At 38.2% G+C, this 24,097-nt stretch overlaps 1 protein-coding gene across 1 annotated transcript; it reads right to left on the bottom strand.

Annotated features, from left to right (window-relative positions):
* Positions 1 to 3,003: 3,003 nt before the first annotated feature.
* On the bottom strand, positions 3,004 to 23,756 carry RAB38 (RAB38, member RAS oncogene family; the record flags this gene model as incomplete). The annotated part of the gene is made up of 4 exons (XM_082076338.1): positions 23,728 to 23,756; positions 21,464 to 21,726; positions 14,283 to 14,563; positions 3,004 to 3,156 (listed from the first exon to the last, which is right to left on the bottom strand). The coding sequence occupies exons 2-4, from the start codon at positions 21,666 to 21,668 to the stop codon at positions 3,004 to 3,006; spliced, it is 639 nt and encodes a 212-aa protein (XP_081932464.1). The 5' UTR covers positions 21,669 to 21,726; positions 23,728 to 23,756.
* Positions 23,757 to 24,097: the final 341 nt, after the last annotated feature.

Genomic DNA, 24,097 nt, shown 5'->3' with positions numbered 1-24,097 from the left:
CCCTTCTAAAAATGCTGTTTGCTACATACCCAGGTGGCATTCACACATTTATTGCATTACAGAAAGAGACTTGACAGATTCTTATCACTACAGCATAAATAAAAATGAACATTTGGAATTATGTAACTTCCTAAGGAGGCCTGATTCTTCATGATACTGTTCTAATTCTTATGGTGTAAATATGTATGACTTTAGAACTTATACCTCATATAGTCTTTAGTCTAGAAATTGGCCAAATTCTGTGCACCACCTACCAGAGGTGGAAAATCTGTCCAAGAACTGTGACTGCAATGAAACGTGACACAACAGAAACAAGGGGAACAGATGATGAGTTTTATAAAATACTGTGAAACTAACAAACAAGTAAACAAAAATGATCTGTTAGTCCTTTAAGTGTGCTCTTTATGTGTAGGGGTTTTTTTAATTACTGTTATACTAGATCTTTAGCCATAGGTCTCAAATGTTTGTGAAAGCTACCATTGTGCTTAATGACTATTGGCAAGAAGCCACCCAAGACAAGTAATCTGAAGATAACTAAAATACATTAGCAACTGCTATGTTCCTTGCAAGTTGATCACAAAATATTTTTTGGAAGAAATGAGAACTTCCTCTGCTTCACCTGAGGCATCCAGGTTTATAAGGAAAGCATGAGATTCACTTCGTATCTAGGTGCTTGTGTTCCCCACAGTGTTGGCTCAAGGTATGAATAGTTATCCTTAATAAGGCATCCATGTGACTTGACTTAAATAATGCTTTAAATTTGAAATAGCTGACCTGGCTCTAGTTCTGAATTGCAGCTTTGTTGCTGAGATTATTAAACTAGTAACATGACATCTGTGTAGCCACAGTTTCCATTTGCAACCCATCTGCATCTAATCTAATCATCCCATGCAGTCACATGTTGCTTTATAACCTCGCTGGGTTAACTGAGGTGGAGTAATTGAAGATAATTGTTGCAGCAGAGACAAGCCCTGGATAGATTTAGAACATCAAGGCATTACAGCACCATGTATTTATGCTAGAGGGCACTCATATTTCATTCTGAGCAGTAATAGTGCTTGGCGTTTGCATAACATACATCTTCAAAGCACGGTGCCAATGGCAACTTTCAAGGAGTGCTGTGAGGTAGGTGTGTACATCAATCCCTATTTGACAGATGAGGAAACTGAGGCAGAAAGGTTAAGGTATTTGACCCAGATCACAGCAGGAGTTAAACAATGTGTGACACAGGTGTTAAAGGATAACACTGCTAACAAGATAACTTGAAAATTACTCTCCTCGAAAAAAGCCATTTCAAGATATATATGGATCCCTAGATCTATGTGTGTGTGAAGAATAATTCGGGATGTGGATTTTTATTTTTAAAACCACAGACCTTGCTTTCTTATTCTAGAATTCTGGGACAAAAATATATCAATTTAAGTCTTTACGAAGAACACATATAGAGCTATGTCTCTGTCCTTGGCTCTTTTCTCCTGTGCATATATAGTAACAGATCATTCAGTAACAGAATCATTATTTACTAGCCTTTGAGAATTTCACTCAGTCATTTCCAACTAAGTGTTTAGTGAAGTGTTGTAGTGGTGTCTGCAAACACAAGACTTCATGAGATGCTGCCTCCTTCCCTCCACTGTCTTACACTTCTCTAAGGAAAAAGTCCCATCTCAGAAGACAGCTCCTGCCACTGAGAGTTCGTAGCTTAGTAAGGAAAAGGCTGGGCAGGAACAGAAAATTAATAATTTGTCTATAGCAGGAGATAGGCAAAGTTTGCTTTGCAGGGTCGTGCGGCCGCATGTCAAGACTATTTGTCTAGGCACACTTGTCTGAATGATTCCACCAACCTGCATATTTTGTGAGACTCTGAAAATCAACCATTTCACTCCCACAGTACAGCTCAACAAATTTTGCACACATTCCAAGAGTGTTTCCTAGGACTATTTCATTTTGCTTCCCATGATCATTCATATGATCGTGGTTTTTAGAAGAATGTTCTCAGAAAGCAAGTACCTTCCTATTCAACACATACATTCCTGAAAAGTTCAGCCACTACACTATCGTGTGGATAGTGAATTTTCACATGAGAATCAACATAATAGAGGGACGCATGCAAGGACTTACAGAATACACATGGTGTAAATACACAGGAACATCTGTGGCATGGAGGATGGAGAGGTAGGAACAAAATGAGTAAGTGCTTTTCAGAGGAAATGCTGGCTTTACAGAATAGATAAACTTTCTGAAAACTCTCAGCTGCTTCACCTGTGAGACTGTACCCCTGATCACCTGTTTTGTCACCTCTCCCCCAAACTTGTTCCATTTTGCTTCATCTGAAGAAAATGCTAATAACCATAAGAATGTAACTCTTCAGAAAGTGACAGTCAATACTACATCAGGGTTCAGTCTCAGAAGCTGAGATCTTCTGAAGAACTGAATGATGTGAAAGGTTGCTTCATGTTCAATCCTACCACTTCATCCAAGAGACTGAACTTGCAACAGGAAGATTTCGCTGTGAGCACTCTTGTTATCTCTTTCTGAACAGCTATAATTTCATTATCATAATCTTCCTCATATGAAGCAAGATTGTTCATGTTTGAGGGATGACAAAACAGTGTAATGATGATGGCTGCCTGGTCAAGTTATTGAGAAGACAGGCTGGAGGACCAATGGACAAGCAAGGTATTGCTGCAGTTACATCACAAATACGAGCTTTCAGAAACCACATTGCAAAGAAATAGGTTTTGATATCATTGGTGGTGGTACTCAACTGGAAAAACACAGCCATCACCATGAGTCTTATTTGACGAGTAGCCAAAGACAGCTTTGAATAATTGCCATCAATGAACAGCTCATAATAAATTCTAGCTGTCAAAAAATCTGTAAAAATTTAAGTATATTTTTGAGAAAATAGCAATCTGCTTATGGACAATCTGGGAAGTCTGGGTATGTTGGATAAAGTATAAATTGTGAATCATAGATGTTCAGCTCTTGCTGTCTGGAAGTCTCTTACGATTTAAAGCAAGCTGAACAACTGACAATCTTGGAGGAATTCAAGTGTGGTTTTATAATATCTGGTTCAAGAGACTGAACTGGATCACTCTCACTAGCAATTATGTGTTTCACCAAGCATCTGGAAGCTTCATTGATGTTTATATTTTCCTGCAAGTGAAAGAGAAAGAGAAGTTGATTAGTCAATATTAATTACACCATGCTGCATATTTCCTGTGCATAATTAAACTTTTCTCTAGGCAACATCAAAAGTTTACTTTCCTTAATAAACAGTCTTCAAAAACTGACTATATTAAATAATGCTAATGCCTACTGTAGTTTTTAAGTTAGTTAGGTTTTATGCATATTATAATTCATATCTAAATTATCCACAGGGCTCACTTTAAATTACCTGAAACTCTTGGTGATTTGATTGCTTCAATAAACTAAACAAACAAATGCCAGAGGGATGTTAAAGACAGATGCCTGAAGTAAAGCTCCAGAGTCCGTATTTCACTGCTTGAATAACGGTTACTCTTATTTTCAAAATATAAATTACCTACTACCAATTACAGCCATAAATAACATTTATTTCTAAAGCCTTTACCACAGCTTCAATAAGATTTCTATATCCAACATGCACCATGAAATCTGTGATGAACCAGATTCATTGAATAAATGACACGATCTCAAGTTATTCACAAAACAGTCAAAAAACTTCTATGTCTTTCAGAGTCCTCACTTATTTTTTGTTGAGGTTGACTTATCTCCAATGCACTGTTTCAGAATGCTCATATCACCATTGGTTTCATTTGTGAGACAGAAATCCTCACTCTAGGGGTTTAAAAGGAAATGCAAAGGATGTCTTTTTCTATATGTGTCTTCAGCAGCACATTTGACTTGCAGCAACCCTTGCTCTGCCTGTAGAATAAGCAAAGCTGAAACAGCCTGATCAGTGTGACACAGCTCAGCATAGAATATAAAATAAGCAGTAATACTGAGTAAGGTTGGGGTTTTTTTTTAATGACATGTTTGGAATGAAAAGTCAGGTTTGCTGGCATAAAAGATGTTGTTCCACTCTGACTATTGGCATTGATTACTTATTTTATATGACAGGAAACAGAAACCTCATTGTAGCCTCAATTTTCAGGGAAAATATATCACATACCCATATACATACAAATAGAAGTGCATACAAATATATATGTATTTAGTTATGTATATGCACATACTCCTCTTGCTCCATAAAGATTATGCTTTTCTTTGCAATGGAAGTTTACCCAGGTTTCCAAGCCGAATCTGGAGCCTGTTGTACTGATACTATGAACACCCATGCACACAACATCATGAAATCTACCTTCAGCAAATGCCAGCATCAATTCAGCTTCTTTAATAAAATAACCTGTGAAGCATTTTTTTTCATGTGTATGTTCAAATAAAAGTCAGATGAGATGTTTAAGTATGAAGCTCAGCTATGAAAGAAAACAAAGTACATGTATGTGTGTTTCAGTAGAGATGGTACAATTATCTGAAGATCAAAAGCTAAAGTAATGGATTCTGTGAGGCTGATTTCTAATCCCCTTGAAATTAACAGCAAAGCTCCACAAAGTCCATTGACCATCCCTTGGCACCAGAGTAAAGAGCTGAATTCTGCAAATCTAACTGAAAATGTTAATTAGTGCCAAGATTCCACAGGTTTCTTCAACTACACAAGTGTACTCAAATATTTGATCTTTGACCTGTAAATAATATTGATTGGTTGTAAAAAACCCAAATCTTTAGACAAGTCATTTACATACTAACCCCCAGAAAGTAATACAGAGCTGGGAATCAGCTCTGTACTGAGATGTGAAAAAGTTACTGTATCACATGGGTCTCTCAGACCAGACAAGCAAATTCCTCAAGCCTGCACCAAAAGTCATTTTCAGAACACTGTGAAATTTTATTAGAAAAAGTAGACAAAGAAAAATATCTCAGTACTGCTCAGAAAGCTGGAGGTAAAACAGGATTGTTAAATGCACAAAAACATATGTGTAAAAATCTTTTGAATTGTATTTTCCTTTATTAATGGACTGATAAGCATTTTATTTACCCATGTGCTGATTCTCTCTTGGCATGGCAACATGTCTTTTTTCAATAATGTCTTAGGGACTATCTGAGATTGTGCCTAAAATGATTGATGTTCAGATGTGGTAACAGAAACCCTCTTTGTCAGAGGCTCAAGATCAGCATTTTATAAGAGTGCGAAAGGGGGAAGGAACCCAAGCCCACAAAAGCATAAAATGGGCATAGGTCGACATTCCTCATCCCCACTGGTGATGGATGAAGTCCGTGTGCCAGACCTGAGCCTAAAAGTTCAGAATAAAAGAAAAAACCTGCTAGTTTACTTTGTACAGAACTCAAACCAAAGTAAAATTTGATTATTAAACTTCTTTTTAAACCTCAATAACTTTTTTTTGGGAAGAAAGCAAAATTTTAACATGAAAGTTTTGTTTTGACATAAGAAATCAAAATATTTAGTTTTGGGAAAAGCTTATATTTTTCTGCATTGCCCTTTCTCCTTGCTAATGAAATTATTTACCAAATTTGACCCATATTCCTAATTACACTGTTAATTACATTTTAGATTGAGCTTGCTGTTTCCCTGCTAGGTGTCTGCCCACAGCTACTGAATATCTGTGAAGCGGGATTATATACAGATAGATACCATCCCCAGCTCCAGCCATTCCACCTGAAAAGTCTTGTGCTTTCAGTCCATACCCCCTTCCTCTCTGCCAGGGCACCATCCATTCAGATGTGTCTCCTGAAGTTTATGTGACTCAGCTCTTACTTCTTCCAGCAAAATGTGCAGGTTTGTGAGGATTCACTGTTTAAAGCTTTTGCACCCGTGCAATTCAAATTCTGCCTTTTGTTCTGCGTAAGAGGAAGGGAATAAAAAGTCCTGTCAATAGCATGTGTTGGATCAGAGAGGTATTTTCTCATCCTGAACATTTATATGAACTTCTAAGCTTTGTGGATGAAAATTTCTGCTGGACTACAAGGGGAGTGAGAGAGGAAGGGTGACCCTGGCAGACAGAACAGCTGTTTTTGAGCTTCTGTCTAGGTCCAGCCTTCTCCTGTGTTTCAGATGACAACTGGTATGTGGTATGGATGAGAAGTGAAGTGTTAAGTTTCTTGTTGCAAGGAGCCTGTGCTCATGTCAACAAAGCAACTCCTGCCAGAACCTGAGGGAATGGCAGGAAGATGTGCCAGGGGAGGTTTAGGTTGGACGTGAGGAAAAGGTTCTTCACCCAGAGGGTGCTGGACACTGGAACAGGCTCCCCAGGGAGTATTGGAGTAGGTGATCTTTCAAAGTCCCTTCCAATCCCTACCATTCTGTGATTCTGTGATTCTGTGTGTGTGTCACGGCCCCAAGCCTGACAGTGTTCAAGAAGAGACTGGACAACACCCTCAGACACATGGTGTGAACTGCAGGGTTGTCCTGTGCAGGGTCAGAAGTTGGACTCGACAATCCTTGTGGGTTCCTTGCAACTCAGAACATTCTATGATTCTATGATTCTCTCCCAGATCTGTGCCTTGACTGCTTTCTTTCTGACGCTACTGTTGCCTTTTGTTACAACCCTAATCCTGTGGTGTCTACTGCATGTCCTAGGTTTGCAGATCAGACACTGCTGTATTCTGGTCTGTCTAATGAAATATTGATTTCTGCACCTCTCCTCCTACAGTGTGTTTTGCAAAAGAAAAATCAATATTCTACCAGCAGCAAAGCAGCTGCAGATGGTAGAAGGTGATCTGCTATCCAAACACAGACACCCAGAGACTTGGTAATTTTAGAGAGCAGGAGGTGTTGAAAGGCAATCTGGGAAAGGACAGAGAAAAAGGAGCAGGTGAAAATCCATCTAACAAATACAAAGAAACCAACAATCAGAGTGAAAGGTTGGACAGGCAAGAATAATCACAGACACCCTACTAATTGTACTGAAACATGGAAAAAGCCCAAGTTACACCTAAAAATGAAGATAATTATCAAAAAAGAAGGAAAATGTGAGACAACAGAGTGGAGCAATGTCTTTCATTGGGTCTCTATGTTGAAATGCCTTAAATGTCATCTCCCTTAAGGCTTTTGTTCTGCACAAAACCCCCCAGGAATTGTGATGACTGCTGAAGTTCAGACCTTTTTTTTTTTTTTTCTCCTCTCCTCTCCTCTCCTCTCCTCTCCTCTCCTCTCCTCTCCTCTCCTCTCCTCTCCTCTCCTCTCCTCTCCTCTCCTCTCCTCTCCTCTCCTCTCCTCTCCTCTCCTCTCCTCTCCTCTCCTCTCCTCTCCTCTCCTCTCCTCTCCTCACTCTTGACACAGTACTAGGTGCACCTGTAGTGCTATAGCTTGATTTCCAGCCTCTTCTGAGGTCACTTTTGCCTTCACTGCTTTCCAAACAAGAGGGAAGACCTGTTTACTGATACTACTACTTTTAAGGTTGCTGTTACTCATTATCACATTTTTGATGTGTTTATCTACACAGCACATTTCTGTGATAGGAATGTGCTGCTACGGCCATTTATGAAATAGAGAAAAAGAAGAGTCCCAAACAGTGGAAGCTGCATGAAACCTGGTCCAGCACACGGTGGCTAGTTGGAAAGTGGAAGATGGCGTAGTCTGAAGTTTTCTCATGATAATATGGTAGTGCAACACCTTTCTTTCCCAAAGCTGGGGCAAAAGTTTCTACTGCAAGACAAAAAAGAAGCATCTTTCCCGTATTATGGTGCCTTTGTTGCTGTCGGGCCTCTCTTCCTGCTTTTGCTCTACTTCTCACATTAACATCCTGGTCTAGCTTTTATGAAACCCTTTCGCAGGCATCTTCACTTTCCCTGTCCCCTGAAGTACCTAACCCATTTCTGTGATTTCTGTGCCTCAGTAAGCCTCAGCACTTGAAAGCACTGTTGCAGTCAGTGATGCAAGAACTAAGTTGTTTAATCCAGCCCCAAGAGACTTACTCTGCATCAATATGCCAAAGCCTGACAGAGCAAGAATCTGAACCCAACTTCTCTGATGATGTCTGGGTACTTGACTCTATCTTTCTCTTGACCCCATCAAGAAAGAATGAAAAAGTGAAAGTCAGCACATGCTGCTTTTTATTCTGTTACCAAACAAAGCAAGGCAAAGAAAATAACTCTGAGAAAGTTCTGAAAGCCAGAAAGGAACACTGGAAGACAAAAACAAAATTACCGTTTGCTTTGTAGATCTGTCTCCTTCAAATGCATCTTTTCAAAGGGCAGTTTTATAGAAAGGATAGCAACTCGGGTCAGGGAAGGACAGCTGCATGATTTAAAACCTTTGAAATTATTGCTATGGGAAATAATGTCATTTTATTGTAATGCAACAGTCAACTGACAGGAAAACAAATGCTTTATTGAAAGTGTCTCAAAGCAGTACAGCAAGCTTCTTTGCATTCTGGATTACCTTCCTCCTTATCTGTCATCTCTAATGTAGATGCAGAACATTAACATTTAGAGCATTCCATTTTAATATATGAAATAAATCCTCTCAGACTACACTGGCTCTTAACTCTTTACAGAAGAAAAAAGGCCTTTGCTGGTTTCATGGGCCTGTCTCACTTCCAGATGAAACATTTCTTTGATATGCAGATATCCTAGATTTGTCTGTCTTGTTTTCTGGTATAAAACTGCTCCATTTCTACATTTGGGTAGTTTCTTTCTCTGACTGAATGTGATGTTTCTGAGTCTTACCTTGAAAGTCAGGGTGAAGAACAACATGTATGCAGGCACAGCTGCCTAACATGGGCACTTGGGGATGTCTTAGCCAGCACCGCTTAGCGACATGAGTCTACTAATGGACTTGAAGGAAGTTGACTTCCCTTAATATTTACGAATTCTGAAATATTAAAGTATTAGATGGGAATCTAGAGAAAATTGCATAGCTTCCACATTTTGTTTCTATAATGCACTAAAATCCAGGAGCAGGGAAATGACTTTAAGGGTGTTTTAACCTGCAATCCTCTGGAGCAAGCAATCTGTGGGAACAAGTCCAAACACTCCCTTAGCAGCGCTCCCTTGGAAACGGCTGGCAGTAGAGCCTTATTAAGATGTTGTGCTGTACTGTTGTAATTGTGTTTCTAGGAAAAAACAACCATACAAGTTAAAAGCCTTCTGGATGCGCCAACATGAAATTCATGGATATGAACTACTGTAACTACAACCCTTAGAATAAGATAATTCCTGTGATTTAACCTGTGATTTTCCAGCTTTTGGTCAGCACTAAATAATTTATTTCACAAAAGTGATCTGGAGAGCTATAGGATAGCTCTGATACCTCTAGGATAATCTGAAACAAGTCCTCTTCTTTTAGTTACAGGAAACAAGCTCTGCAGAGGAGTCTGCACAGAGTGACTGTATATCTAAACTGAAAGCTTCTGCCTAGGTGTCAGCTCCTTTTCGTGGTGTATGGCAGAAGCTGAAATACTTTCTAAGGCTCTGTGCAGTGAGATTAGTTAGACTTTTTTTTTTTTTTTTTTTTTGAGTAAATTAACAAGACAATATAGGGAGCCCTACATTCCTAACTGGTTCTGGCAGCCTCAAATCGATTGCTTTGGTTTCTGTTACCAGATCAGCAGGTTAGTTGTAGTGTGTCAGCCTAATTCAAATACATGTCCAAACCTCATTTGTCTTTATGGAAAACAAAATCACATAACCTGTTCCTATGCAAGTCTACCATATAGCTTGTTTTCTTTCAACTTTTGTAATATTTGTTGAGTCAGAAGATCTTAAGAATTCGTGATTTAAACAAGGGATAGTAGAGCTTGGTGTGTTCACAGAGCTCACAGCAGAATTGCTGTTCTTGCTTTGTGGAAGAAGAGGCTGGATCAGAGGAGAGTGACTTTCTGAAGGTCAACCAGTAGTTCAGTGGCAAAGAGAACTCCTGATTCCTAGTCCAGCATTTGGGCACTAATTCACACTGTTGACTGCCTGTCAGACAACAGATGGAGAAAGGACAAGTTATTCACGCTTCTGAGAGGAAGAAAGATTCTATAACAAGCCCAGAGACTCAGTGCTCATTCAGTCTCCAGGCCATGATGATCAGCAGACAAGGAGCTGTGTACTGAACCTAGATGGCTACGGTTTTGAAAAGCACAGCTACCGGCCCTTCCTGGCAATTTGGACAAAACTCGAATGTCTTTTTATCTTATTCTGTATTGCTGACAGCAGAATTTCCTCAAGGAAAAGAGGAACTCAGGCATAATCACAGCATGGCTATAGTCAGTCGTGAGGTATTTCAAGTTATTCCTGAAGTTGGTATTTTCAAGCACATTTAGTTTTGCCTGACTTGTCTGTTTTGATGCACAAGTTCTGTTTACATTTTAAAGTGATAATAAGATTGAAATTTCTGCTTTTCTAATCCAAGTCAAAGATCACCTTTTTGAATTAGGAGAGGTAGTGAAAAGAGTTCAAATGCTTTGAAATGTGAGTGGAGTGCTCAGCTACCCTGGCCACATGCTGGATGATCAAATGTGTGACAGGAAGAAGAAATTTCCTGCCTTCAAAAAAATGCATCTTTCACAATCATTGTGGTCATGAAATTTATTAAAGAATTTACTACTAAGGATAATTTCATTATTATCTGGAGATGCATCTTTCAGACTGCAATAAATATGAGCAAACTAAATATATTTACATAAAAGAGACCAGGCTCTCCAACAGATATATGGTGACATGTATAACTTGTGACTATACTTCCTGTTGCCCAACAAGACCTTTCTTACATGGCAAACTCTCAGAACAAATTATTCTTTCTTTGTAGGGAGTATAAAATTGGAACAGACTATTTCCTTTAGATTAATGTAAGAATAAAAAGAAATACATGTGAATGCATTAGGTGGCTCAAATAGTTTATATTGAAGTTGTTAACAAAAACAGCACCAGTGAATAACAGCGATTTTTTTTTTATAACCTACCAGTGCTACAGTCAAAAAATTCAAACTATTGACAGCTTGAAATATGGTAGGTACATATATAGTATGCTATTATACTTTCTGCAAGACAACCAGAACTAAAAGATGTATTTTTATAAGTAATCACCTTTGTTTTTCCAAAACACATAAATCATGTTCGGTTTGCTCTGAAGGTTTTAACATTTCCAAGCACATCTCCAAAAATCCTCTGGAGATCTAATTATTCCAAGATACTACAGAAAAAGAGTTATTACTTATTTGAACTGCTAAAAGTGCTGGCTGGTATACAATGACTTCTCTGTCAGTGTTATTCAGTTTCTGTTCTCTACAGCAAACATAGCTAGGTTTTTATTTTCCCCAGACCTGGGTTCAATTATTTAGTATGCCCTAGGCTGAAAGAATACCAGGTACATGTAACATCCAATAATTTAAAATAGCAGTAATAATAACTTCTGTTTAAAAAAAAAAAAATGCATAGGTTTTAGTTCAGAACTTAGACCAAGTGAGAAAATTATTCTGATCTAACTTAGCCTAAATGTTGTGATTCTATCATCTCTAGTGGATTTACTCTTCTTTGCATCATTTTAAAGTCAGGAGCCTCCAGTTCTAGATGGAAATGAGGTGTGGAGATTGTAGAATAGCAGATGCTAACCGTTAGTCTATAGCAGCAGAGAACAGTCTGTTAACAGTCCTGTGTCCTCAGCTCTCGTTGCTTCCTTCACAGTGGCTGTTGAAGACAAGTTTTGTCAAAGCTGGATTTCTTTTTGTTCCCACATAATCGCACTGGTAACCTGAGGACTGTTTGGGTTTCTGAGTTAAACAAAATAAGAAGAATCTAGATATTTCCTTTGTTTAAAATAACTCTTAATTCTATATGTCTCAGAGAAGCTTGGAAAACTTTTCGTCTGTTGTGACTTTTTTAAACTTCACATGTCCTTTGTACTTCCATAGTTCTGCCCAAGACTGGCTTCATCATCATTGTAAAACCTGACTGTGACATTCGACATTGTTTGTACATTCATTCTCTGACATGACCTGCAATGGCCCTTGGCACAATAAGTGTAGTTGTTCTTTTTAAGAAGTGGACAGGTGCTTGCTGGGGACTGATTTATGGAATTCATAGTACAGATTCCTTTCTCATGAAGAGCAGGGACTAACTGCATGACTTTGTTAATCCAGACCTACAATAATGAACCTATAGCCCTGTATCCTTTATGCAATAGTCAATCCTATTCCCTCTTGTTCTCCTTGAAAGTATTTTAGATGCAGGTATTTTCAAACAATTTGTTATGCATTTCTCCACACATGATTTTTGCGGTGGTTTTGCATTCAGGCTTCAGTTTTCAGTGAATTAGTTCTTGTTTTCAGGAAATGTAGACTCAAATACGTATCAGAAATGAAGAACAAGTAATTCTGAAGAAAATAGCCAAACACAGTGTTACACATCACTGATTAAATGGATTCCAAAAATAGTCACAACCAGTTATTCCATGTTATTTGTGGCCTGACAGTTAGACACCTAATAGAATGTTGGAAAGGGCCAGAATATGTAATCCTTATAGAAATAAGAATAGTTTGTCCTGTAATAATCTGCTAACTCTCCATATCTACAATTGACAGCAGCTATTGCAAATGCTTCACTCTCTGTGTTTTCTGTTTCTTCGGTGTTTGTTGTTCATTTGTTTCTTTGTTTTTTTCTGGAATAGTTAGCTTTCTGACACAATTCTTATGAAGAAATTGATGTAAGGGATCTTGGCCTCTTTCTTAAACCAGAACTAGACATTATCTATAGTAAAATTCAGGTTATCCTAGAGAGGAACATTGGATTCTAGTGGCCTTGCCAGCACAAATCAGAAGAGAACCACAGACCTGAATTCAAATCAGGTCATGTGCATACAGGAATGGTAAGTACCACGTTTGTAGAGCAAGATAATTTACAGACTGATCTAGACCAAAATGTGTCCCTAAAATGGCATTTTGAAGAAACACTGACTTGTTTTGGGACTCATTCAGTAGGAAAGCAAAGACACTGTTTGCAAAGAATGAATGTCTCCAAGGATGGGGCATCTACCACGTCCCTGGGCAACCTGTGCCAGTGTTCCACCACCCTCATTGTAAAAACTTTCTTCTTTCTATCTAGTCTAAATCTATCTTTTTTATTTTAAAACCATTACTCCTTGTCCTCTCACAACAGGGCTACTAAAAATGTTGTCCCCATCTTTCTTATGAGCTCCCTTTGAGTATTGAAAGGCTGGAATCTGAGCCTGGAGTTCATGCAATGTTTGAGACAGTCTAGGACATGCTGCTAGTCACCTGTGTTACTTCTGCAGATTACAAGTGTGACCTCTTTTAAATATTAATGTTTAAAGAATTATTCAGAAAAGTAAAATATATGTATACACTCCAAAGATTCTTCGTAATGCATTTAAATTAAACAATTGAATGCAGCATTTTTGCTTCAGTTTACTAACAATCTAGGTCAAACCAGAGCCAAACTGTTTACTAGAACATCCAAATGTTCCCCAGAGCTGTTAATGATGACACCAGCTTTCAGAATTAGAGAATAAAATAAATACAATATCCATTGAAGCATTGTGTTCAAATTAATATTTCACATGCCAGCTCCCCAAATCTTGCATGCACTGATATTATCTGAGAAATCTGAAATTTATACACAGGACCACTGAACATTGGGTCTTTGTACTCTGAAAGTCCCTGTGCCCTTTCTTATTTTTTTTTTCTCAGTTTTCTTAAAGTCACACAGGAAATCTGTACCAAGGCAAGGAATTGAACCTCAGATCAGCTCATGTGGCACTTTGACCACTGATCTTTCCTTCTTCCCCAGATATGTGTTTTTTTCTTGAAAAGGCTTTTGAGAATGTGAGCTTTTAACAACAAGCATTGTACAAGCACTAAAATAGACCGACTTTTTCTCTGGAATCTAATACAATAAAGCTGTTGTCTCAAATAATCATTTCTCAGGCAAAGTGGGTATATAAATATTTAGACATAAGATTCACTGTTAAGTATCATCCACAAGAGGTAGCTTTTGTGCTTTCTCAAAGGTCATCTTTCTCCCCAGGCTATAATGCAGCAAGTTGTGACCAGTTACGTACTTTATGCTGGGCTATCGTGTTATTTCAGAATGTTGCATATATTTTGCTTTGCAATAAAAGGCCTAAAAGAAATAGGAATGTATTAATTGACAAATTCACCTTTAACTAATCCCACCCAGGGAGGAGCTTTACCAGGTACACATTTTGGCTGAGTTAAATATTTCAGGAACCAATTTTTCTGTATTTGAAGAAACATTTAAAGAGAAATGGAAACATTTACCTTAGCTGATGTTTCAAACCAGCCTACGAAGCCATTCTCTTTGCAGAACTGATCCATCTTGATGCCGTTGTTCATAAGAACATCTATTCCCTGGTCACACTTGTTTGCTAAGAGGACTGCTGGCACAGGTTTGCCATTTGGAAGAACCAACTTAGAGTCCAAATCCTCTTTCCATTTTGTCACTGCTTCAAACGTTGCAGGTCTTGTAATATCAAAGACAATAAATGCCCCCATGGCCTCTCTGTAATATACCCTGGTCATGTTTCCAAATCTTTCCTGACCTGTAATGAAGAAAGTAGGAGGGGAAAAAGTCACCACCTTATAAAAAGTTACTGTTTCCAATTGAGGTCAATATTTCAAATACCAGATTTGCTAAGAGACTATTACCAATGATAGAACTTCATTTTTTAAGTCTCTGGAAAGCTACTCTCTGTCTAAATAATGATGAGTACCATACTCATTTGTATGAAAATGCAAAAGAGTATAGCATGAAAAAGGAGCTGTAAAGCAAATATCCAAGAAAGTTTAATAACTTCATGACAAGCTTGAACTTCAGTGTAGAGTCTTACAAAGCTGGCAGATTGGTCTTGGTATACATTATAGGACTTTAAACCAGAATCAAAACAAATCCGTGTTCTAGATTGGAAGCTCCTTGATACTATGATACTTTGTGGGAAACATCTAATACAACTGGTCTGCTCATGTATGAAGAGGATCCTGAGTATTCTCATGCAAATAACATAAGTAAGCTCTGGAGCTATACTGGCAGTTGGAGTCATCATTAATTTACTTTTACTAGCAAACTAAAACACAGGAGTGAGAAAGGTGAGTTTAAAGCCTTGCAAACATGCAAAGTATTCTAAGAAATAGCCTATCAGTTATAATATGAAGAGCTGTATTGCTCCAGTAAAATTTTCTGGGAGAAGATGTTTCACATTAGATCTGTTCAGAAGCTTTATGGTTTTACTTGCTGAATTCAAAGTGTTTTCTGGGAAGTTATTTACAGTATTTTTGTAAGCTATTAATAACATATTGTTATATTCAAACATGAACATTTGTAATTATCTATAATTTTATATGTTTAAGATTGTAAAAATTGACACATTGGCATCAGGATGTGGTATGTTGACCAGCTGTGAGTTTGTTAATATATATGCTGTTTTCATGGGAACTTAGAAAAAAATGTTTCAAAGAATGGAAAAAAATTACACATGATTTCTCTTGAAGTGAAAACAATATAATTTACATTGATGTCTACTGCTGAGCTGTGATCTGAAAATGAAGAATTATAAATTCCTGAAACATCTCACAATAACAGCAATCTTTAAGCAAGATAACTCTTGTATTTAATTATATCACTCCATAGCTGAGAAAAGGTGCTATGAAAATAGAAAACATTCAATGGAAACCTGTTCCCAGCCTTACTTTCTCAACGTGAATAGCTTTGAGTAGGTTAGGAAGACAAGAAGATTGGTAGTCTGCCTTTGACCCCAGGAAGGTTACCTGTGGAGGTTTTATCTGATGGAAATTGTGCTGTCAAATGCAAGGTTGGGTTGAAAATTGAAGAGTGCTGATTACTGGGCTTCTAGACCATGTAGTTTCATTTAATGGAAATAGCATTGAATGCACTTATGGAGTCAAAACCATCTGTTTGTGATGTTTATCTTTGGTTTTATGCACTAGCTGTTGCAGCAAGGTGAAAGTCATTCACATGATACAGAAACTGAAAGTGTATATCTGTCTTCTCCAAATTCATGTTAGAATTTTTTTTTTTTTTTACTTTAAACAAACACTGTGTCCCATTGAAGAAGCAAGATAGAAATTTATAATTTCTGAGAGATATGAAAATTTCTAATGGTTGTGCTTTACTAAAATGTCTTATGATTCCTATCAGTGGGCTAATCAGATGAATGTCTAAGTCATGTGCTATTCAATAATCTCCTTGTTGAGAAATTATTTTTTCATCTGCAAGAAGGTGCCTTCAAACAAAAATCAAGGTCTGATTAGAAACTTAACAATGAGGAAAGCAGCAACATGTACAACTAGGTTTTAGTGCATATTCTGTGTTACTTTTTACTTCTCATGCAAAGTTCTTGAGATGCTTGCACTGTAGATCACATATAGATGATGTAAGAACAGCTAAACTTGGGCCTTACACATATTAATTGAGACACAGATCTCTAAGATAAGTGGGACATGTTGTTGCAGAACATTAACTAAATTATTAATTTGCAGCATAAAATCATTCATCAGAAACTATCAAAGTTATTAGAGAAAAAAAAGGCTCTTATGATGTGATCTTTTGGCTAGTAGTGGCCCACAAAGTTCTGACAAAGGGTATGACACCTCACTACAACCTCCTTTCAGGCAATTGCAGACAGTGATAAGGTCTCCCCTCAGCCTCCTGTTCTCCAGCTAAACAGCACCAGTTCCCTCAGCTTCTCCTCCTGAGATTAGGGTGCCTTTGTCATCAGAGTTTGAGAAGAGATATTTAGAGGGCATCTTCTCAGCAAGGACAGATGTTCAAGAGTGGTCACACAAGCTTCATTATGGAGGTTTTAACCTTTGCCCTCAGGTAAGCCCAGGGTGAGTAGCTCATACTCAGATGGTTCAGTACAAGATATTTAATTGTGAAACCAGATGAATCCTACCCCACTTCGAAGTGAACCCAGTGAGAGCAAGGTGCCAAAGCAAAAATATTTCCATGAAAGACAAGGACTCCCTGTCTGAATGGCACCTGCCTGCAGCAGGGGAAGGTATCATTTCATGGGCTTAAAGTAATCAACAGGTGAATTTTCATAGTTTATAAAAATGAACTCCACATAAATTTGACAGCGTGACTTGTAAGGAAATCTATTTTCACTTCCCATTATAATCTCTGATGAAGTTATAAAAAACAATTATAAAGTGCTGAAACTCAGACAATTTCTATCATATCACCTACAGTATCTGCAATATAGTACAAGACAAAAAAAAAAAAATTAAAACTGCTTAATGCCCAGTTTTACAATGAGTTTTACTTCTTGCCACCATCCCTCATCCTGGGAAGCAAAAGCTCCTGTCAACCACCATGCTTTACAGAGGGCCTTTAGTCAACACTGAGAAGTTGGAAATCATGGAGAAGATGGAAACATCTTTTACCTTTCACTTCAAAACAACTTTCAGGATTTTTACTTTTGAATTCACGTCATTGTCTTCATAGATTGAAACTTAAGCAAGCCTTGAGGTGCTATTCCCCACCCTAGAATGTGGAAAAGCTGACTATCAGCAGGATCAGGCCCATGCATCCCACCACAAATCAATACTGAAATAAACCCACCACAGCCAGGGACTTATTTATGTTTGCAGAACAGTAATTTCAGGGTAACTTAGCCTAGAAATCACCATGACTATCTTATTTATGCATATGTACTGCAATGCTTAGCAGCCACTAAAAGCCTAAACCGCTGAGGATGTGCTGTGCCTGGCATTAGTGAACAGTCCATTTACTCCTTCTGGAAAATAACAGTCTTAAAAACTTCACAGCTGCAGAGACATTTGCCTATATCTGTGCAAAGATTGATGTTTCTGAAGGTAAAAGTTGCAGGGAAAGGAAATGAAACTGTTCTTTCACCACTGGTATGGTCTCCAATGCATTGGTCCATCTCTTTACGAGATGAGAACCAGACTTGTAAAAGCAAATCAATGTATTTTTGGTAGCAGTGAATAATCCAGCCCACACATACACAGCAGGAGGGATAAGGGTGATGCTGACAAGGCTGTGAAAAATTAGCAGGGAAGGGGGAAGGCTCTGAAGTGCTGCTCTCTGCCCTCTGCTGCGCTCGCAGAGATGCTCCCTGCAGTAAATCTGCAGCTCAAACTGGTCTTCAGAGAAATCTCAGCCTGTGCAGACATGAAACATGGGCAGTAGCACTGAGAGCAGACTTGCAGAGATGTGAGTATGAAAGACACACGGATCTGCTGGCTGCAATAGTTGGTTTCTTCAAAAGCAGCCCCAGCCTGCGTCTGCAGAGCCACCCCCACCACAACAGCCTTGTTCCAAATACGATTAAGAGTTTCTTTTAAAGCTTTCCTTCTAACAATATGTAAATTAATTTCAGGAATACTCCTACAGAGGCAGAAGAAATATATGGAGACAAACAAAAAAATTGACTGAGGAGTGAGATTTAAAGATGTGTGAGACAGCAGTATAGGTGATGGCACACTTAACAGGGACACCAAAACTGAGAATTTGGGACATTGAATGAAATAAAATGGAACTGTTGCAAGGAAATTAAAGACAATGGGTGTTTTACCATGTATATCTCCTCCCAAACACAAGAGTGAAAATTCAGTCACTTGAAACTTAGGCACTTCACTGAATCAGATGTAAATTCATAGACTTTAATGCCAGTGTGTTGTTACAGCTATCATAACATCATAAACCATGAAGCTTTGTCCAATTATTCCTGTGTAACACCCATAGCTTCAGGAATATATTATCTGTTTAAAAATCCCCAGTCTTAATGTAATAATGTGATACAGAACCTACCTTATCCCTGAATTAATTTTTCTAATGCTTAGTTATCCTTACTGCTCAGCATTATCTTTCATCTACATAAATACAGTTTCAGCATTTAGCTACTAGATCTTACTATAGTTTTGTTTACCAAATTAAAGAATAAAGAAAAATATGTTACAGATATATGAAATTAAATGGTACTAGATGACATTTGCTTTTTCTTCCTATGTCTGTAAGGGTAAACAAAGGTAAACTTCTTTGTCCTACCATGACCAGAGTATGTCACCCCTGCCATGAAGCCACCACATATGTCAATCCTACTAATAAGGTAGACAAACTCAACACTAGTTTTACTCAAAACATTTTAATAAAGTTATTTCTAGATTGTTAAACTATTTACTACCCACTGATCCACATAGTGAAGTGCCAGGAAGAGTATATGTTACACTGAGTACTAAGTTTACTTGCTGTATAATGGAGGGAGAGGAAAGGATGTAAGAGTTAAAATGAAACCTGATACACACACACAAACACATATATATTTATATATTGATACATTTGTAGCATTTGCTTCAGTTCCAGATGTCCTAAGTGCTAAGCCAACATCCTACAGCTTGGTTAGAAACTGAAAACTTATTGCTTTTATCCCCAAAACTAAACATCACCAGAGATTCTACCAGAAGAGAGAGGATATTCTGAGACTAGAAATTTTATTTTCCTCATTCTTATCCTTTGTGTTTTGCAAGTGGTGGTATGTGACCAGCCACAGCCAGGATAAAACACTTCCATTCCTCCTACATTTCCAATCAGTTTTACTTCACTTTCATTTTTAAATATTTTTTTCTCACTAGTCAGATGCCTTATGGGTGACAACTTCTATGCCAGCAACACCTTGATCTGAATTCAGTGTGTTGCTCACAGAAATTATTTTCCATGTATAGCCATCAGCAGCTAAAGCTCTTCACACAGAAGCCATTAAAACTGAGACAGCAACTCTTTTTATCACTGACCACTGTCTTGACCTTCACAGAGATGCTTTGAATTGAGCAATTCATATGAAATTTAGTACTACGCTGTAATTCTCTCCGTCATGTGTGATAACTCAGAAAGCATGCTAGTCATTCAGCACTACAACTTGGTGTAATTGCTTCTGCAGCCTGACTGAAAGCTACATCATATGATCTGCCAGCACATGATTAGTAGCGTAATAAATCTCTGAAACAAGGCATGCAAAATACATTCTTTAAGTCCCTGATGCATTCAGAATTTACTATTAAATGTTTTTTCTCATGCAGAAAACTTTTGCAGAATGTGTATGTATTTGTTGTTCTAATCAGTCACTGGTAAGCAATAAGGCCAACGCTTTCCCCATTATTCCAACTTCATAAAGAAAACTGAACATGTATGTATTTAATAGCATAAACCCACGAGGCCATACTGATGTGTGAGAAAACTGAGGTTATGCACGTTTTGCATAAAGCAGTGTTGCATAAATTTTAGTACCTTGGTGCCAAATTCGGAGCTCAGACTTGAGGCAGCTGGGTGCAGAAGAAAGGCACTCCCTCCGCCGAGAAGAATGTCAAGAATTTTTTCATTTCACTAGTTTTACTGGGTGCTGTTCCAGACTAGATCACTGAACCCACAGCTCAGGCCACAAGCTGGCACAGTTACCTAACAGCTGATATTATGTTCACGGCTATTCAGTACTTAACGAATGTAACTTTTTAAATTAATTGAGTTTTGAAAACACCCTCCTTTTTTCTGTATGCTATTGTGGTACAGCTGTACTTGGATTCCTACGTATGCTATATGAAAAATCATTACTTATAGCATGCAAACTATGCCTTCAAGATAAACTTCTATTTTGTGGACTGAGTAAAAATGATTAATTCCTATTAATGGCAGTGGCAAAAATAAAAACTTTTGGTTTTACTTGGAAAACAAATCTAAAAAATCCAAAGCAGTGAAAATGACAATGTCACATTCTGTGTTTTTAATTATGTAAGCATGCAATGATAGCTGAAATTCTTTGTTCTTTTTCTCCCCTCACAGAGTAAATTATCTTTTTTTACTTGATATGGAATAAGGACAAGTCAACATAAGTAAATACATTTTAACAACCAGGATTATGGCCAAATAGAAACACTTCTCTTTTCAAAGCATGTCAGAAGTTGTTTACATTTCACTGGGCTGAAGGAAGGTAGGTAGGAAAGAGGAAGGAAAGGAAGAAGGACGATATTTTGATAAAGTACTTCAGTGATTTTTTAAAAATTTTTTTCTTATTTTTTAATGATAAAAATAATTTCAACAATCTTATCGAAATCCTCATCTCTGCCACCAAATTAAATAGATATAACTGGAAATTCTTGTCACTCTCCCTCCCATCACAAATTAGTCTAATGAGGGAAGAACTGGGGCATTTGGAGAGAGGTGCCTATGTCCCTACATGTATCTAAGGGCTTGAGAGAAAAAACAGACAGGGCAGGTTTCACTCTGACACCTCTTGTTTGGGGTTCTGCTGACTTTAGGGAAACTCCAAAATTTCAGTCTGTTTTCTCTCCTCAATCTCCTCTCACTCACTGCACAGGCACTGGTAGTTTCCAACTTATAGATTAATACAGTTTGAGTCTATATTTTGCATTGTCTCTGGATGAGTTATGGGGTTCTCCTCTTTACTCACCCGCAATATCCCAGAGCTGCAGCCGTACCACGGTCTCAGCATCCCAGCTCAGCACCTTCAAGGCAAAGTCCACCCCGATGGTGGCCCGGTAGTGGGGGGAGAAGTTCTGGTGGACATAACGTTTGATGATGCTGGTTTTGCCCACTCCCAGGTCCCCGATCACCAGCAGCTTGTAGAGGTGCTCCTTCTGGTTGTGCTTCTGCATCTTTCCTGTGGCTGCGGCTGCTCCCTGCAAACTGATTGCATGCTCTGCCCGAGGAATCCTGCCAGCCCGAGGGGGAGAGAGGGAGTGAGGAACCGGGGAGGGAAGGAGAGAAGGTAGGTGGAGGCTCTTTCCCTTTGTATGGAAGCAGGATCACCAAGTTCAGCAGGCAGCCCTGCTGGGAGATGAAGTAAGCAAGGGACTGGGGGGGAAGAAAGTCTCCCAGAAAGTTTTGTGCGTATGTGTGTAAAGGTCAGCACGAGGTGTGTCTGGGATTAGTCAGGCTGCTAAAGACTTTGCAGGAAAATTCATGCAACAGTCCTGTTCCCTGCTTTGGTCCTTGCTGGAAGGACAGTGTTTCTGTTGTGAACTAGTTTTACATACTTTTTTTAATCACTGTCTTCTTGGTGATAATTTGTCACTTTATGCTTGTTTCCAGACATCTTTAAAATGCCAGTCACTGCAAAAAAAGCAGAAATTGCCTTTCAGAGGTTTCATGCCTCCATTAAAATGCAAAAATTAAACCAGCGTGAATTAAACTTTGGATGTGATTTGGTTTTAATCAACGTAAGTCAGTGTGAATGCACTTAAATCACTAGAAGTAGCAATTGTAGCAATATAATGCATCTTCACATGTCACCTCTATGAGGGCTCTATGAATTTAATAATAACAGGTACATATTTTTAAATTTCATTAACATAATTCTGACTGTTTGTCTGTACCCATAAGCATGCTCACACATGCTGAATGCAGCACACAGCTTGTTGGGTTTTTGGTGTATTTTTTTTCATACAACTGGACTCTAAAATGCAAAAAATCCAGATTTATCCCATGACTCCAATAATCAGAAGTTATGAAAGCATAACAGCGCTAGAGCATATGAATGCCAGTGTCTCAGCAGTCCTCTGTTTTCCAAAATAAGTGATATCAAACTTGCAAAAACTGAACATATTTGAGTAAATCATTCCACTAACATGATTGATCCTATATTTTAAATGGAGAACACAGTGACAGTTTCAACTTGGCAGCCTAGCTGGAGATCACTATCTATTGCTTGGAGGTGTTTGATTCCTTTCATAGTTCTTTTAGTAAACCCCCAGAATTTTAATATTGTGTGAAAGTCATCTGTGAATGACTTTTACATTTATTGATGATCTTGATAAAATAAATTAAAAAAAACCAACACATTATACACTTATCGAAATGTTATTTTGTGGAGTTCTTATCCAACTGTCTACTGAAATGGTATTAGAAATTTGTCATCTATCCAAAAAGTTGGATTTTAGTAGACAAAGAATTCAGAACACTTCTGTTATGCAACCTTTTACAATGAGTCTTTAAACTCAAACTTTAGAGTTCGTATATATATACCCACAAAATGGAAATGGATGATTTGAGGAGGAAAATGCCTTATTTTCCTTAAAACACTTTCTTTTTAATAAGAAACAAATTCTCTTTCCAAAAAACAACTTTCCTTTGTATCCTTCTTTTTGGAGACAAAGATTTAAAGAGCTTACCCTTGTTAGCTATGGACATTATAAAATACTGCAATTTGAGAAGTAAACCAGTTCACTCCATACTGTCTTCACATGATTCAAGCTTATTATTGTTGCTACTGGTTGTGTATGGTCTGTGCATTTTTGGAGAGGACTGAGCACCCCAGCACTTCTAAGCACTCACAATTCCCTTCTAAAGGTGAAGATTTCCCATTTTAGAGATTAAAAACAAAGAACAGGCTGAGACAATTTAGCAATTTAATAATGACAAAATTGGTGTTTTGGACAAGGTTGAAGTTATGTCTGATCTTTTATCCTTCTTTTATAATGGCCAATGCACAGAGAACAGTGCATGGAAGATCACTGTAAGCAGATATTAGGTAACTGGAGGTCTTAGGCTCTTAGTAAGCATAGTTAGAGATTGGCCTACACCCAGAAGCATGAGGCTTTACTTCTCTTCCAAAGTTTTTGTTAGCATTAGCTATAATAGCTCTGGATAATCGTGCTACTTGTTTCACTTCCCATTCTTCTTTGAACCTGGCTAAATTCTTGACCCCAGCAACACCCTGGTACAATGAGCTCCTCATAGGCTTAATCAAGGTCACCCCAGCATAGTAGGGCTACAAACAAGGTGTTCAGCGAGATGTTCAGATGTGGGGTGAGCACATAGGAGGCTTCTTTGCATTTAGAGGGATGATTTGCTGAGCTGAAGTGAAGCATGGACTGAAGCATCTTGGTGAGTGAAAGCCATACCCAGATCTCTGAACTCCACGGTGAACTGGCTTTTATAATCAACATCTGCTGAATGCTCCTGAGGTAGGAGAAGGCCATCAGCCCTCCCTTGCTCCATCTTAGAATCACAGAGTGCCCTGATTTGGAAGGGACCCACAAGGATCATCGAGTCCAACTCCTGTCCCTGCACAGGACAACCCCAC

Source organism: Streptopelia decaocto, assembly GCF_964273445.1.
Source record: "Streptopelia decaocto genome assembly, chromosome: 1".
Taxonomy (NCBI): Eukaryota; Metazoa; Chordata; class Aves; order Columbiformes; family Columbidae; genus Streptopelia; species Streptopelia decaocto.
This window is presented reverse-complemented; position numbering and strand designations above follow the sequence as displayed.